Here is a 17,293-nt window from a genome sequence, read left to right as displayed (position 1 = left end):
ATCATTCTCGTAAACCTCCTCTGGACCCTCTCCAATGCCAGCACATCCTTCCTCGGATATGGGGCCCAAAAATGCTCATAATACTTCAAATGCGGTCTGACCAGCCCCTTATAAATAGGCTGTGGGCCGAGGAGCTTTATTCTGCAGTTTCGTGACCCAAGTCACCAAACTACATGAAACTTTCACATATTGTGTAAAAAAATTTATATAAATCACCCCTAAAACTCGATATGAAGAAGACTTGCACATTTTTTATTAAATTAGAGAAAAACCGGAAAAATGTCAGGAATTTTTTAGTCCAATCAAAGCACGTTTAACATTAAGTTGTCTGCCAGTTGGCCAATCACGCGCTTTGTTTCAGGCTAGCACACAAAATGGCTGAGGGGGCTTCACAGATGCCTGTTTTACTGGAGTTTCCGATGTGTTGTTCTGTGGAATAAATGTCGTGGAAACTTGCAGCAGGTAATTGTATTTAGTGGGAAAAGCATTAAAAAGGCTGAAGAAAGTGCTGCGAAGTGGATTAAAGTGCAAGAAAGCCTTTAAAGTCCCTGCTGATGTGCTGGAACACAAAGAAGGCCCCCATGAATCAACTCTAACTGAAAGGTACAAAGTCTAAATTTTGAAAATCTTTCTGTATGGACTTTAATTAATTTCACCCTTCATTCATTCATTCATTCCTCATTCATTCATTCATTCACTAGTCTCGGAGCTGCCTGCGAAAACTTACCGGGAAAAAGTGCTCCGACCGCGGGGCCTAGGTACTCGCGGTAAATAGCGATCGATATCCCTCCGTTTTTCTCCCGTTATCGGGTTCTGAAAACGACCGCTACAGACGGCACTATGTACAACCTCCCCCCCCCCCGCCCGCGGAGATGATCCGTGGCTCCGCGATCGCGAATCGGCCGCTTATTAATTGAGACCGCGGCTTCACCGCGGCTTCACCTAGTACCTAGGCCCTGCGGTCGGAGCACTTTTTCCCAGAAAGTTTTTGCAGGCAACTCCGAGATTATTTGTTAAAGACTTATTGTCACTAATGCCAGCTTGTTGTAGAGTAATGTTTAATTGACTGTGTTATAGTTTAGGCCCTCAATTTCATGAATGAATGAGTTTCAGGGGTGATTTATATAAATATTGTTACACAATATGTGAAAATTTCATGTAGTTTGGTGACTTGGGTCACGAAATCCTATTTCTGGACACATTTTTGATGCTCGGCCCACAGCCTAAAAGCCTCGGACACCCACCCAAAATCTTTCCCCACACATCTACTTTAAACTTTCCCCCTCTCATTGTAATGTTAAAATGTTTCCATGCCTTTCATAATCTTATTAGTTCTCCTCTCAACTTCCGATATTCCGATCAAAGTCTGTGCCTCTCTCTGTAGCCAGTACTCCCTAGTCCAGGCATGACTCTGGTCAATCTCCTCTGCACCCTCTCCAAAGCCTCCACATCCTTCCTGTAATGGGGCGACCAGAACTGCATGCAATACTCCACATGCGGCCCGACCAAAGACCCATAAAGCTGCATCGTGCCTTCCTGACTCTTAAGCGTCTGTCCCACTTAGGCGATTTTTTAGGCGACTAGGCTGTCGCCTGTATGACCGTGAGTCGTCTCAGTTGCCCAAAGAAGCGTAGCGTTTTTCTGGTCGCCGCTGGATTTTGAAATGTTCAAAACTTTCCGGCGACAGTCGGCGACCGTGGCCTTGTCGTAGCTTGTTTTCTCCTGACGTAGGCGCTGTCGTAGGTTGTCGCCAGGGCAACGTAGACTGTCGCCAGCGCTGACTGCGGTGAATTCCATTGGCGACTACCAACGTCAACCTATGTCAACCGGTCGACAGTTACCGGCGACTGAATTGTCGTACCTTGTTGTAGCTTGTCGCGGGTGAACGTGGGTTGTTGTAGGTGTGGTCATGGGTGGACGTCCGAATGGGTTGCCTGTTGTCGATAGCTTGCCGTAGGTCGTAGGTTATTGCAGACATTGTCGTAGACATTGTCGTGGGGGGGGGGGGTCCAGTCGCCGTTTTTTTGGCGACCTGCTACGACTGTGACAGTCACTGGCAGTCGCCTAAAAAAATCACCTAAGTGGGACGGGCCGTTAATGCTCAATTCCCCAACCAATGAAGGCAAGCATACCACCCTCTCTACTGGTGTGGCCACTTTCAAGGAATCATTAAATTGGACTAAAGTGGACTACACAATCATAGTCTCGGAACTACAAAGGACCCTCGTGAGGAGTCTAATATGCCAACTTGGTCTGCATGAAGAAGGTGGGCCGAAGGGCCTGTGTCTGTGCTGTTCGGCTCTATAACAGCTTTGGAATAATTGGATTGAAAGCGTCAACGGGATGAATCAACAACAGATGGTCTGAAGCGAGATTGGAGGAGGAAGGCAGCGCTGTTTACAAAAGATCGACGAGGACCCTGGAACGCTTTGCGGATAACTGTGCTAATCAGAGTAAACAAAACACGCACACAGACCCGGGCTCACAAAATTATCGATTTCGGTTGGTTTACTTTAGTTAATAAAAGGGTTAAATTGTGAAATTAGGTATCTCATGCATCTCCTGGTTGCTGACCATTTTAACTCTCCTTCCCATTCCCACTGACATTTGTGTCCTGGGCCTCCTCCACTGTACACTCTGGAGTTTAGAAGGATGAGAGGGTACCTTATTGAAACATATAAGATTGTTAAGGGTTTGGACGCGCTAGAGGCAGGAAACATGTTCCCGATGTTGGCGGAGTCCGGAGTCCAGGGCCGCAGTTTAAGAATTAGGGGTAGGCCATTTAGAATGGAGAGGAGGAAAAACTTTTTCACACAGAGAGTTGTGAGTGTGGAATTCACTGCCTCCGAGGGCGGTGAAGGCCTGTTCCCTGGATACTTTAAAGAGAGAGCTAGATAGGGCTCTTAAAGATAGCGGAGTCAGGGGATATGGGGAGAAGGTAGGAACGGGGTACTGATTGGGGATGATCAGCCATGATCACATTGAATGGCGGTGCTGGCTCGAAGGGCCGAATGGCCTACTCCTGCACCTATTGTCTATTGTAAGGCAGTAGCTCTACCCGCTGCTCCACTGTGCCGCCTATCTGCGTTACAGACCCATACTGCCCAGTCCTGCACGTCTTTGGAGTGTGGGAGGAAACCTGAGCTCCCGGAGGAAACCCACGCGGTCACGGGGAAAACGTGCAAACTCCGTACAGACAGCACCCGTAGTCAGGATGGAACCCGGTCTCTGGCGCTGTGAGGCACCAACTCTACCCACTGGGCCACTGTGCCTCCCATCTGCGCCTCCATCTGTGAAATACGGGCACAGCTTGCTTGCTTTGTTTTCTCTCTTTGTTTTTCTTGAGTCGAGGCAATCATTCCTCGAGCTTTCACTGGTCTATTTTTGGAAGGGAACAGAAAATTGAGCGATGCTGGCTTGGAGAATCACAACGACAGGCCTGTGGGAGCTCGAGCCTCCCTGTGGTGTAGGATAGTAAATCCATCAATGGAATAAAGGTGCTCCAGCACCCGCTTCAACATGGAGTCCCATCGCGAGTATGGATCACCTACCGATCCTACATTCCATTCTGAACTACGCCCGGCACGGTGGCGCAGCGGTAGAGTTGCTGCCTCACAGCGCCAGAGACCCAGGTTCCATCCCGACTACGGGTGCTGTCTGTATGGAGTTTGTACGTTCTCTCCGTGACCACGTTGGTTTTCTCCGGGTGCTCCGGTTTCCTCCCACACTCCAAAGACGTGCAGGTTTCTAGGTTCACAAAATTGCTGGAGGAACTCAGCGGGTGCAGCAGCATCTATGGAGCGAAGGAAATAGGCGACGTTTCGGGCCGAAACCCTTCTTCAGACTGATGGGGGGTGGGGAAAGAAAGAAGGAAAAAGGGAGGAGGAGGAGCCCGAGGGCGGGCGGATGGGAGGGTGGGAGGAGACAGCTAGAGGGTGAAGGAAGGGGAGGGGACAGCACAGGCTAGCCAAATTGGGGGAATTCAATGTTGATGCCATAAGGGCGCAAGGACCCCAGACGGAATATGAGGTGCTGTTCCTCCAATTTCCGCTGTTGGGACTGATGGGGGGGGGTGGGGAAAGAAAGAAAACAGGCCCTTCAGCCCACCTTGTCCATGGTTTCTAGGTTAATTGGCTTCTGTAAATTGTCCCTAGTGTGTAGGATAGTGTACGGGGGGTGGTTGGTGGTTGGCGTAGACTCGGTGGGCCGAAGGGCCTGTTTTCACGCTGTATCTCTAAACTAAAGACAGAATCATTGAACTGTACTGCATGGAATCCTTCTCCATGGATTGTCACCTTGTCGTGGTGGAGAAGCTTGTGTGGTCCTGAGATCCTGAGAGCGATGCCGTCTGGAGCTATGCTCCTGGTAGGGCCACCCATGGTGGTAAGGTCGAGGAGGAGGTCTCTGACAAAGAGCAATCCAACCAAGACCTCAACGGAGGAACAGGCGGAGGACGATGGCTGACCTTAGTGGAGCGTCACAACGGCTGGGAAGGCGGATGAAGGCTGCAGCAGAAAAGTGTCTCCGGTCGTCTTGGACTCCATGCCACTGGATCCTGACCCAGATCTGTCAAGGACCGTGTGGTGGCTGTCTGTGCACCAGTCTCCCCACGTTAAACAAAGTCTAGCACTGGCGGCCTCCATAGAGAGGACAGTCATTATCGTTTCCAGTGACCGCCGATGATGATGATTGCATGGAAACAGGCCCTTCAGCCCACCTTGTCCATGCCTATCATAGAGTCGTACGGTTGACCTGAAACACCACCTCTCTGCGATCTCCAGTTATGTTGAGTTATACAGCATGGAAACAGGCCCTTCGACCTTCCTTGTCCATGCTGACCAAGTTGATATACTGACTGGGCTTGTCCTATTTGCCTGCATTTCCAGAGTGACAGATTCATACAGCACAGAAACAGGCCCTTCAGCCCACTTGTTCATGCTGACCAAGATGCCCTATCTATGCTAGTCCCACCTGCCTGTATTTGGCTCATATCCCTCCAAACAGTTTCTATCTTTGTGCCTGTACAAATATTTTTAATTTGGCCCCTTAGTGCTCCAAACCCATCCTATCCATATCTGTCCAAATGTCTTATAAAAGCCGTAATTATATCCGGTTCTATAGCTTCCTCTGGCAGCTCGTTCCAGATACGGACTACCATTTGAGTGAAAAAGTTACCCGAGGTCCTTCTTAAATTTCTGTCCTCTCACCTTAAGCCTGCGCCCTCTAGCTTTTGAATCCTCTACCCTAGGAAACTGAAGGGCCTGTCCCACGTAGCTGATTTTTTCGGTGACTGCCAGCGACTGTCATAGTTGTAGCTGGTCACCGAAATACCGGCGACTGAACCTCCCCCCTGCGACAATGTCTATGACAATGTCAACAACAACCTACCTCCTAGTCGGCGTCACGCTACGGCAAGCTACCGACAACCAATGACCCATTAGACACGTCCACCTACGACCACACCTACGACAACCTACGACCACCCGCGACAGGCTACGACAAAGTACGACAATTCAGTCGGCGGTAACTGTCGGCGGTTGACGTATGTAGTCGCCAATGGAATTCACCGAAGTGAGCACCGGCGACAACCTACGTCATCCTGGCGACAACCTACGACAGCGCCTACGTCAGGCTACGATCGTTGCCGTCAAGCCCACAGTCGCCGACTGTCGCCGAAAAGTTTTGAACATTTCAAAATCCAGCGCCGACCAGAAAAAAGGTATGACACTTTGGGCGACTGAGGAGCCCATACAGGCAACACCCTGGTGACAGCCAAGGCGCCTGTAGTCGCCTAAAAAATCACCTAAGTGGGACAGGGGCATGACTGTGTGTGGGTTTGCAGGTTAATCACTCCTCTGTAAATTGTCCCTAGTGTGTAGGGAGTGGATGAGAAAGTGGGATAACATAGAACTAGTGTGAACAGATGATCGATGGTCAGCATGGACAAGGTGGGCCGAAGGGCCTGTTTCCACGCTGTATCTCTAAACTATACATACAGTTAGAGACTTCAGGATGGTTAAGAAGTATATATGGAGTTAATGTTCAGATTCCATAGCCATCATCCTGAAATATTTGGTTCTATACTAACTCGAATAGCCAGTTATTGCAAATGTCGACCAGTGCAGAACACAAATACCAGCCTAGAGCAGATGTGCCAATTAGAGGTGGCAAGGTGGTGCATCAGTAGAGCTACTGCCTCACAGCGCCAGAGACCCGGGTTCGATCCTGACTACGGGCGCTGCCTGTACGTTCTCCCTGTGATCGCGTGGGTTTTCTCCGGGTGTTCTGGTTTCCTCCCACATTCCAAAGACTTGTCATTTCCAAAGGTTTGTAGATTAATTGGCTTTGGTAAAATTGTAAATTGTCCCTAGTGTGTAGGATAGTGCTAATGTACGGGGATCGCTGGTCATCGTGGACTCGGTGGGCCGAAGGGCCTGTTTCCATGCTGTATCTCGAAGGTCAAAATGTAGCCCAGTCCATCACACCATTAGACCAGACTCCCCACCATCGACTCAACCCACAGATCACACTGCCTCAGAAAAGCGGCCAACATAATCTCGGAACATTTATATCCCGGGCATTACTTCTTCTCCCCGCTCCCGTCAGGCAGAAGATAAAAAAGCCTTAATGCGCGCAGCACCAGACTCAGGACAATCTGAAGAAGAGTCTCAAACCGAAAAATCACTAATTCCTTCTCTCCAGAGATGCTGCCTCACCCGCTGAGTTACTCCAGCATTTTGTGTCTACCAGACTCAGCTTCTTCCCCTCTGTTATCAAGCTGATGACAGTCCTTCCCTAAGCTAGGGCACTGTCCGATTCACCTCTACCCCATTGCGGACATTGGACATTGTCACTGGAACTGATGCGCTACAATGCTGAGAACTATATTCTGCACTCTGGATCTTCCCCTTTGCTCTACCTATTGTACTGGAGTTTGGCGTGATTGTATTTATGTATGGTATTATCTGTGGGCAATGGGCAGGTGCTATAGACCTGCAAGGGAAGGTAGATGCTCCCGCCCCCACGAGTCTCGGTCAGATGAGGCTCGTCAGCCTGGGAAGGCAGTCCATCTAGGAGAGGGAAAACTCTGATTTAAAACCTGCATTGCCTTGTGGCCATATCCAGTCATGGGAAAGGCTCCAGGAGTAAACCTCAAAAAAATCCGGAGTCGGAGCCCCTAAGGCAGTTGTCTACAACCTCGCAGCTCCTGCAACAGCGCTGGTGCCAAACTGTAACAGGTCTGCTGTTCCTTTGGATCGATCAGCGACGTGGAGGGGACGTGCTGCATGGGCAACAGCCTGTCCTCCATATGACATCGCCCAGGCTCGCATCCGACCACACATCATCGTAAGCGACGGTTTGGAGCCAGCAACCAAAACCGAGGGGGGCCTACGATTATCTGATCTGATTGGATAGCACGCAGAACAAAACTTTTCACTGTACCTCAGTACAGGTGACAATAACAAAGCTGAACCAGCTGTTGTGTTGTACGTTGGTCTTAATGACAATACTCACGAGGACTTTCCACTGCCGGTGGGGCCCATGATAGCATTCATACCAGGCTTCATGATGCCACTGCAAGATAAAACACGGAAGAAGTCTTATGTAACCACACTGAATTGTAACTTGGGTTGCTAATGATAGCAACAAGCTACTAAAACGGCATTTACAAATCATGATTCATAGCTACAAAAACTGTGTAAAAAATCCGGATGTTACCTGGGCCCGTGGGCTTGAGTTATCGGGAGAGGCGAGATATCCAGAGGAGGTAGTTGAGGTTGGGACTATCCCAACGTTTAAGAAACAGTTAGACAGGTACATGGATAGGACAGGTTTGGAGGGATATGGACCAAGCGCAGGCAGGTGGGACTAGTGTAGCTGGGACATTGTTGGCCGGTATGGGCAAGTTGGACCAAAGGGCCTGTTTCCACGCTGTATCGCTCTATCACTCTGTATTCTGGGACTTCTCTCTTTGGATTGTAGGAGGCCGAGGGGTGACCTTAATTGATAGGAATATACAGCGTGGAACCAGGCCCTTCATTCCACTGAGTACAAGCCGACCATCGATCACCCGACCACACTAGTTCTATGTTATCCCACTTTCTCATCCACTCCCTACACACACACGGGGGGGGGGACAATTTTACAGAGGCTGATTAACCTACAAACCCGCATGTCTTTGGAATGTGGAAGGAAACCGGAACACCTGGTAAAATCCCACGCGGTCACAGGGAGAACGTGCAAACTCTGTACAGACAGCACCCAAGGTCAGGATCGAAACCGGGTCTGTGGCACTGAGAGGCGGCAACTCTACCCACTATGCCACCATAGAGGTGTACAGGATTATGTTGGGCATGGATAAAGTGAACACCCGCAGTCCTTTTTGGCAGAGAGAGGATTCTAAACTAGAGGGCACAGGATTAGGGTGAGAGGGGAGAGATTCAAGAGACCCCAGGGGCAACCTTTTTCACTCAGAGCGTAGTTCGTATCTGGAACGAGCTGCCAGAGAAAGCTATAAAAGCAGATAATATTACAACTTTTAATAGAGGTTTGGACAGATATATGGATAGGAAGGGTTTAGAGGACCAAATGCAGGCAAGTGGGACTAGCCCAGTATGCCAACTTGGTCGGCATGGACAAGGTGGGCCGAAGGGCCTGTGCCCATGCCGTACAGCTCTTAAGCTGTCAATACCTCATGAAGGGAAAGGAAATAAAGGCACATAGGTATGTGACTGAAGCAGAACAAAACAGAAAACATGGTTTGTATTGATTCAGGTTCAAAAGAAAAATGCTAACAGGAATTTGAGACACACTGAGGCTGGATGCCCAACCGTCACCTCACGAACAAATGCAACACTCGGAGACAAAAAAAGGTGCTGGTGCACAGACAAATTAAAAATAAAGCTACATATATCAATCATTTTCTCCCCGTCAATTTATCCCACACTGGGGACCTTGACGTAATATAACAACCAAACTCTAAGGCTAAATCAATAAATTTTGAGTTGATCCACTTGCGTTATCCATTAGCCAAGCATGGTTAATAAATATACATGAGATCACCACCTGCATGTACCACCATTACAAACACACCGATAAGAAAGGTCAAGGTGTGATAATAATTCATTCCCAGTAAAGTCCTTCAAAGTAATCACGCACAAAGATTCTTAAACGATTTTTATCAGCAACTTATGGATTGCAGTTTTACAACTGCAATAATGTCACGTATTTTGTAAAAATGCAGGTGTATATGATTATTATGAGACAGAACAATGTTTCACGGCTTAAAGGTTCTTCATGGTCCCGTGCAAACGCACAGTGAAATTATTTTCTTGCCTACAGTCCAGTAGGGTATTGCTTAGCCCAAGCACATTCCCGTTTAACAAAGTGTACAGAAATAGTCCATACAAGATGTTTGGATGTTTGAATTAGAAGGTATTAGCCACAAGGAGAGACAAAAAAAAGGAACTGCAGTTGCTGGTTAACAAAAAAAAGAACGAACCAAGATCTTGAATGGCATAAAAGGACACAGAGTGCTGGAGTAACTCAGCGGGTCAGGCAGCATCTCTGGAGAACATGGACACAGAGTGCTGGAGTAACTCAGCGGGTCAGGCAGCATCTCTGGAGAACATGGACACAGAGTGCTGGAGTAACTCAGCGGGTCAGGCAGCATCTCTGGAGAACATGGACACAGAGTGCTGGAGTAACTCAGCGGGTCAGGCAGCATCTCTGGAGAATACAGTGAGGTGACGTTTCGGATCGGGAACCTTCTTCCGACTCCAGGGTGGTCCCAACCTGAAACATCACCTATCCGTATTCTCCAGAGATGCTGCCTGACCCGCTGAGTTACTCCAGCACTCTGTGTCCTTTTATGCCATTCAAGATCTTGGTTGATTCTTTTTTTTGTTAACCAGCAACTGCAGTTCCTTTTTTTTTTGTCTCTCCTTGTGTTTAAGAGAACAAGTTTCTCCTTGTCTCTCCTTGTGTTGAAGAGAACAAGAACGAGTTTCTCCTTGTCTCTCCTTGTGTTGAAGAGAAGAAGAACGAGTTTCTCCTTGTCTCTCCTTGTGTTGAAGAGAACAAGAACGAGTTTCTTGGTCTTCAGCAGTCGTTGGGATCAGGGTAACGGATCTCCCATCTGGTTTGGTGGCCGATGATAACAGCACACCCTTCCACAGGTGTGCAGGTGATAGTCAGTGGGATGGGCAGGTGCTAGTTAGTAGGTGGTCCTCAACATGAAGCCAATTTAAACTAATCTTCCCTGCCTGCATGTTGTGCCTATCCCTCATTTCCTTACAACCCAGCGGTATGGTTTGGTTCCCTGGTTCAAATGAACCCATCTTGACTTTGCCAGTGAAAAGGATGTTACTTCACACCCTGGTTAAACAGAGCACAACGTGGTGGTGGAAGGAAGGTTGGTGATGAAGCAGTTGATGATGATAGTTCCATGGACACTGTCCTGAGCATCTCCTGCAGAGACACCTCCGCTCAGTCTGCCTAAACCTACCTGATCTCCCCGTTGCTAAACACTTTAACACCCCCTCCCATTCCAATACTGATTGTCAGAGGCCTAGCGCAAATTGGAGAAACAGCACCTCATATTTCGCTTGGGCAGCTTACACCCCAGCGATATGAACATTGACTTCTCTAACTTCAAGTAACCCTTGCTTTCCTTCTCTCTCCATCCCCTCCCCCATCCTAATTCTCCAACTGGTTTCACTATCCCTCTGCTTAGATTTTATCTTTATTTGCCTTGTTGTCACCTTCCCCTAGCTAACAATCTGATCTATTCTCCATTTTCCTTGCCCTTCACCCTTACTGCTATGATGTCTTGGTTGCACACCTTACCCTTCCATATCTCTGTGTCCATCCAAAAGTCTCTTAAACGCCACCATGTTATCCGCCTCCACCAGCACGCCTGTCAGCGTGCTCCAGGCACCTACTATCCTCGACAGGCGGCACGGTGGCGCAGTGGTAGAGTTGCTGCCTCACAGCGCCAGAGACCCGGGCTCCATCCTGACTACAGGGACTGTCTGTACGGAGCAAACATCATCAACTGCTTCATCACCAACCTTCACGTTGTGCTCTGTTTAACCAGGGTGTGAAGTAACATCCTTTTCACTGGCAAAGTCAAGATGGGTTCAATTTGAACCAAGGAACCAGATCATACCGCTGGGTTGTAAGGAAGTGAGGCACAACATGAAGACAGAGAAGGTTAGTTTAAATTGGCTTCATGTTGTGACCACCTACTAACTATCACCTGCCCGTCCCACTGACCTTCACCTGCACACCTGTGGAAGGGTGTGCTGTTCTCATCGGCGACCAAACCAGATGGGAGATCCATCACCCTGATCCCAACGACTGCTGAAGACCAAGAAACTCATTCTTGGAAATCCCACCAATGTTTTGGCTCGAGTTTGATTTCTGTGAGACAAAATGCACTCTTCACCACCGATCAAAGGCCATGAAAAATGGATGAATTCTTAATTACAAATCAGGTTTAATTTGCTTGACTGGAACTTGTACAATACATCAGCAGCTAAAAACAGAGTGATAGGTCCATGGCCATAGAGCCAGCCAGTATGGAAACGGCACATCTTCCTCACAAGGACCACAGTGTTTGAGAAGGTGCTTCCACTTTTAGTTTGTTTGGAGTTACAGCACGAAACAGGCACTTGGCCCACTGAGTCCACGCCAACCTTCCATCACCCAATCACACTAGATCAGAGTTATCACACAGCCTACAAATTTAGGGATTTTTTTACAGAGGCCAATTAACCTACAAACCCACTTGTCTTTGCGATGTGGGCGAAACCAGAGCACCTGGAGGAAACCCACGCAGTTTTAAGGGAGAATGTGCAAGCTCCACCTGAGGTCAGGATCAAACCTGGGTCTGGCAATACCAAGTCTCCCTTCAACCTCTGGCGTTCCAGAGAACACAATCCAAGTGTGTCTAACCTCTTTCTTGGAGCGAAGGAAAGTACTGGAGTAACTCAGCGGGTCAGGCAGCATCTCTGGAGAACATGGACACAGAGTGCTGGAGTAACTCAGCGGGTCAGGCAGCATCTGTGAAGAACATGGACACAGAGTGCTGGAGTAACTCAGCGGGTCAGGCAGCATCTCTGGAGAACATGGACACAGAGTGCTGGAGTAACTCAGCGGGTCAGGCAGCATCTGTGGAGAACATGGACACAGAGTCGTAGATTGTCGCCAGGTGTCGTAGGTCAATTCCATTAAAACTAGTCCTTGGCAGTCGCCTAAAGAGTCGCCTAAGTGGGACAGGCCCATAACTTGCTGCAGCATACAGTAACAGGCCTGTAGACACAATATCACGCAGATACCATTGAGATAGTGCGAACAGGTGACCAATGGTCGCTGTGGGCTCGCAGGACCATAGGGCCAGTTTTCATTCTGTATATCTGAACTACACTGAGGACTAAATCAATAGCATCGAAACAGGCCCCATCTACACTAGTCCCACCTGCCTGCGTTTGGCCCATATCCCTCTCAACCTTTCCTGTCCATTTCCCAAGTGCCATATTCCAACGTCCCCCACTGACCCATCGTATAGATGACCCTGGTGCCAGTTTATCACCAGGTCACCCCCATCAAAGATACGGCCTCTGCCCTAGACATCTCTCCCCCACCCTCCCCCACCCTCCCTGATCTCCTTCCCAGTTTGATCTCCTGCCCCCGAAACCTTCAACACTTGTTTCTTGCTAACTGATCTGGAAGGGCGTTTCCGACATTTTCTGTTCTTAATTCCGAATCATACAGCGTGGAAAAGGCCCTTCGGCCCAACTCATCCTTGCCCCGGCTATGCTAGCCCCGTTTGGCCCACATCCCTCTAAACCCGTCCTATCCTATCCATGTACCTGTCCAAATATCACTTGCATGCTGTTATAGCACGTGCCTGGACCACCGCCTCTGGCAGCTCGTTCCATTTACCCGCCGCCCTTTGTGTGAAATAATTATCAGTAGTTGAAACAGTACAAGAAAAGGCCAGGGTCTGCAGCCAGCAAAGTCTGCGCCCCTAGTTATATACGAACTGCAGAACATAACGGCCCATTGTTAATCAGCACAGATTGTGGAGAGTTCATGATCCATGAGCATCCGATAATGTTCCAAAAGCAACACCTGGAATGGAACAACAATAAAGGCGGTGCAGCGGGTAGAGCCGCTGCCTCACAGAGCCAGAAACCTGGGTTAGATCCTGACCTCAGGTGCTGTCTGTGTGGAGTTTGCACGTTCCCTCTGTGTCCACATGGGCCTCATCCGGATTCTCCCACATCCCAAAGACGTGCGGGTTTGTAGGTTAATTGGCCCCCTGTAAATTGCCCCTAGTGTCTAAGGCGTGGATGAGAAAGTGGGATAACACAGAACTAGTGTGAAATGGTGATTGATGGACAGCACCGACTCAGTGGGCCGAGCGGCCTCTTCCCTTGCTGTATCTCTAAACGCAAACCAAAGTCACGGAATAATTGCCCACAACGCTGAGGTAGGTGTGACAGTTTTACCTATAACTTTTCTGTGATAAACCGGGATATTAATGAACCTAAGGTAGACACAAGGTGCTGGAGTAACTCAGCGGGACAGGCAGCACCTCTAAGAGAGAAGGAACGTTACCTTGCATTGGTTGGCCATCAGTCAAGGAGACCTCAGTCCTAAGATAATAAACTATTGAAAACTCATCAAGTTCCACTGGTTACTGCTCGTCTGAAGAAGCATCTCAACCCAAAACATCGCCTGTCCATTCCCTCCACTGATGCCGTCTGACCCACTGAGTTCCCCCGCACCTTGTTTTTTACATAGACAATAAACAATAGGTGTAGGAGTAGACCATTTTGGCCGTTCGAGCCAGCACCGCCATTCAATATAATCATTGCTGATCATCCAGAATCAGTACCCCTTTCCTGCTTTCTCCCCATATCCCTTGATTCCGTTAGCCCTAAGAGCTAAATGTAACTCTCTCTTGAATACATCCAATGAATTGGCCTCCACTGCCTTCGGTGGCAGAGAATTCCACTTTTTTTGCCCAGGATTCCAGCATCTGCAGTTCCTTGTGTGTCCTGACTACATTCAGTGCTACAATATTGGATCTCAGTCATCCACAGAACAGCACAGAACGGGAACAGGCCCTTCGGCTCACAACGTCAGTGCCGAACAAGGCGGCCAGGCGGACGCTAGCGGCAGATGCCACCCAGGTGGCCGCGGGGAAGCCAGACGGCGGGTCCACGCGGCCAGACTCTGGGTCGGAGCCGTCAGGGGTGGACCCGGCAATAGTCGAGGTCGAGTAAGGGGTCGGTGGTCAAGGGCGGTTGAGGCCACAGGCGCTGGTGGTCAAGGACAGGTCGGAGGGTGCTGGAGGTCACACACGTCGCTGAGAACAAAGGGGGGGGGACACACACACAAATGGAATGCTTTGTGTTAAAATGGAATATTCTGTAACTTTGTTAGCGCCCTTTTGGTGGTGTCCCTTTGCATACCTTGGATATGCAAAAACAAAGGATCTCACCGTGTCTTTTCACATGCGATAATAAAGTATAATTCATTCATTCAGTCAACTAATCTGCAAGTGATCCATATCCCTCTGCTCCCTGCACATACATGCATCTATCTAAAACTCTCTTTATACCCGACTCCTCCACCACCACCCCCGGCAGCGCATCCCAGGCAACCACCACTGTGTAAAGAAAATTGCCCCACACGTCTCCTTTAAACTTTGTCCATTTGACATTAAAACTTGTGTAAGAAAGAACTGCAGATGCTGGTTTAAATCGAAGGTAGACACAAAATGCTGGAATAGCTCAGCGGATGAGGCAGCATCTCTGGAGAGAAGGAATGGCCGACTTTTTGTGTCGAGACCTTTCTTGCAGAAGGGTCTCGACCCGAAACGTCGCCCATTCCGTCTCTCCAGCAGTTACTCCAGCATTTTGTGTCTGACATTAAATCTTTGTTCATCTGACATTAAATTCACTTTAAAGTTATGCCCTCTCATATTTGACAATTCCATCCTGAGACAAGAGATTTTAATTATCCACCCAATCTTTGCCTCTGATAATTCTATCAAGTCCCCAATCAACCTACAATCCAAGTTTGTCCAGCCGCTCCCCGTAGCTAAAACTCTCGAATCCAGGCATCATCCTGGTCAAACTCCTGTGCACCCTCTCCAAAGCCTCCACATAACACACATACACATGCATGTACACACACATGTAATCACACACACACGCACAAGTACATGCACATATGTACACACGCACGTACACGCATACACACACACACACTTACATATAAACACGCACACATGATAATATTGGCCATTTTAGTGTGTGACAAAATGGAGGATTTCTGCCTTTGCAAAACCTGCTTGGCATCTTTTTGCAAAGACTGCAAAGACCATGAGGATCATGGCTCCAGAATGTCTGTGGCCTGGGAGGAAGCTAAGTACAGGGTGTCCAGATGTTCTTTAATTGATAATATGTATGAGGGTTTTGCAGAAGGAGCTGGGTCCTGCATGATCAGGATTGGTTGGGGAATGATGGGTTATAATACCACTGTTAACTATGTTGCATGGTCTTTGCAGTGTTATTTGTGATTGGTCAAGGAGAGGGGCCTTGCCCAAATTGTTTATACTACCTAGTAAAATGATTCTTTACTTCAGGTATTATATGACCTTTATTTGTGATTGGTTTGTAGGGGTTGCCCCCCGGCCCCCCCCAATCATGTATTTCGCGCCACAAGTCCGATTTGGTATAAAAGAGGGAAGAGCAGATGAGTCTGCGTCGATCTTCTGGGGGAGCATTTGGGACCTTGCTGACCTGCTGTTAGTTTCTATTCGCATGAGGCTGAAGGGCTTGGACGGGTAGAGACAAGGATCGGACCCGCGGTGTGGGTTAGGTATCGTATAGGGAGTGTGTTCGTGTTTGTGAAATAAAGTTAGTTGATTCACTGCTTGACTGAGTGTTTTACTGATCCAGATTAACAGGGTGAGAATAGGAGCAGAATTACACACACACACACACACACACGCATGCGTGCACGGGTCCTGACCTGAAACATTGCTGGCCCTTTCCCTCCACAGATACTGCCTGACCCGCTCAGCTCCTCCAGCACTTGGCATAGTGTTCATCACGGACATTATAGGCCAAAGAGCCTTTTCCTGTGGTGTAGCTCGGAAGAAGGCCTTGACCCGAAACGTCACCCATCCTTTTTCACCGGAGATGCAGCCTGACCCACGGAGTTACTCCAGCACTTTGTGTCTATCTTTCGTAGAAACCAGCACCTGCAGCTCTTTGTTTCTACTGTATGTCCTGTCTCGCCCTCTCTCACCCTCCTCACTCCCCCCTCCCCTTCTCTTCAGCACCACTGCTGGGGCTAACCATCCTCAGTCAATGTCCCAGCTACACTTTAATACAGTACCTCAGCGGCTCTACAGATAGCACTATATCATGATAGCCACCGATGGAGGTACAGGGTTACCAACAACCCCCAGTGATGCTGGTAGCGGGCTTCTCCTCCACACCCTGCCCTTCCTCGCCCTGGTCCACCGCCCGGACACCAAGTAGCGGTCGGTGTTGCCTTCCGGTCGCGAGGGGGCAGCCGGTGTGGGTCCCTCTACGCACGGATTCTCCCCCCCACATCGGGGACCTGGGGTGGAGGGTACTGCACCGAGGTGTTCCCTGCATCCTGTTTCTCTCGCGGTTCACAGACTCGCCAGCCGCCTGACACTTTTGCGGGCTTTCATTTTTAAGACCAAAGGCTTGGCGGGATGGGGATCCTTTGATCCCCAGCACTTACGCTTCATCGAACAAGACCCACTTGGACAATAGACAATAGGTGCAGGAGTAGGCCATTTGGCCCTTCAAGCCAGCACTGCCATTCAATATGATCATGGCTGATCATCCCCAATCAGTACCCCGTTCCTGCCTTCTCCCCATATCCCCCGACTCCGCTATCTTCAAGAGCCCTATCTAACTCTCTCTTGAAAACATCCAGTGAACCGGCCTCCACCGCCCTCTGCGGCAGAGAATTCCACAGGCTCACAACTCTCTGTGTGAAAAAGTGTTTCCTCATCTCTGTTCTAAATGGCTTACCACTTATTCTTAAACTGTGGCCCCTGGTTCTGGACTCCCCCAACATCGGGAACATGTTTCCTGCCTCTAGCGTATCCAAACCCTTAATAAGCTTATATGTTTCAATAATATTCCCTCTCATCCTTCTAAATTCCAGAGTGTACAAGCCCAGCCACTCCATTCTCTCAGCATATGACAGTCCCGCCATCCCGGTAATT

General features: G+C 49.0%; 1 protein-coding gene across 2 annotated transcripts in view; it reads right to left on the bottom strand.

The window, feature by feature from the left end:
- abcg2 (ATP binding cassette subfamily G member 2 (Junior blood group)) overlaps positions 1-17,293 on the bottom strand; it is an 81,825-nt gene that overhangs the window by 50,853 nt on the left and 13,679 nt on the right. For both annotated transcript variants that reach the window (XM_033020251.1, XM_033020262.1), the window contains one exon: positions 7,516-7,575. In XM_033020251.1, the coding sequence (XP_032876142.1) occupies positions 7,516-7,575 (60 nt within the window). The remainder of the gene's footprint in view (positions 1-7,515; positions 7,576-17,293) is intronic.

Source organism: Amblyraja radiata, chromosome 1 (genome assembly GCF_010909765.2).
Source record: "Amblyraja radiata isolate CabotCenter1 chromosome 1, sAmbRad1.1.pri, whole genome shotgun sequence".
Classification (NCBI taxonomy): Eukaryota; Metazoa; Chordata; class Chondrichthyes; order Rajiformes; family Rajidae; genus Amblyraja; species Amblyraja radiata.
The sequence above is the reverse complement of the archived record's forward strand: the minus strand, read 5'-3'. Positions and strand labels throughout refer to the sequence as shown.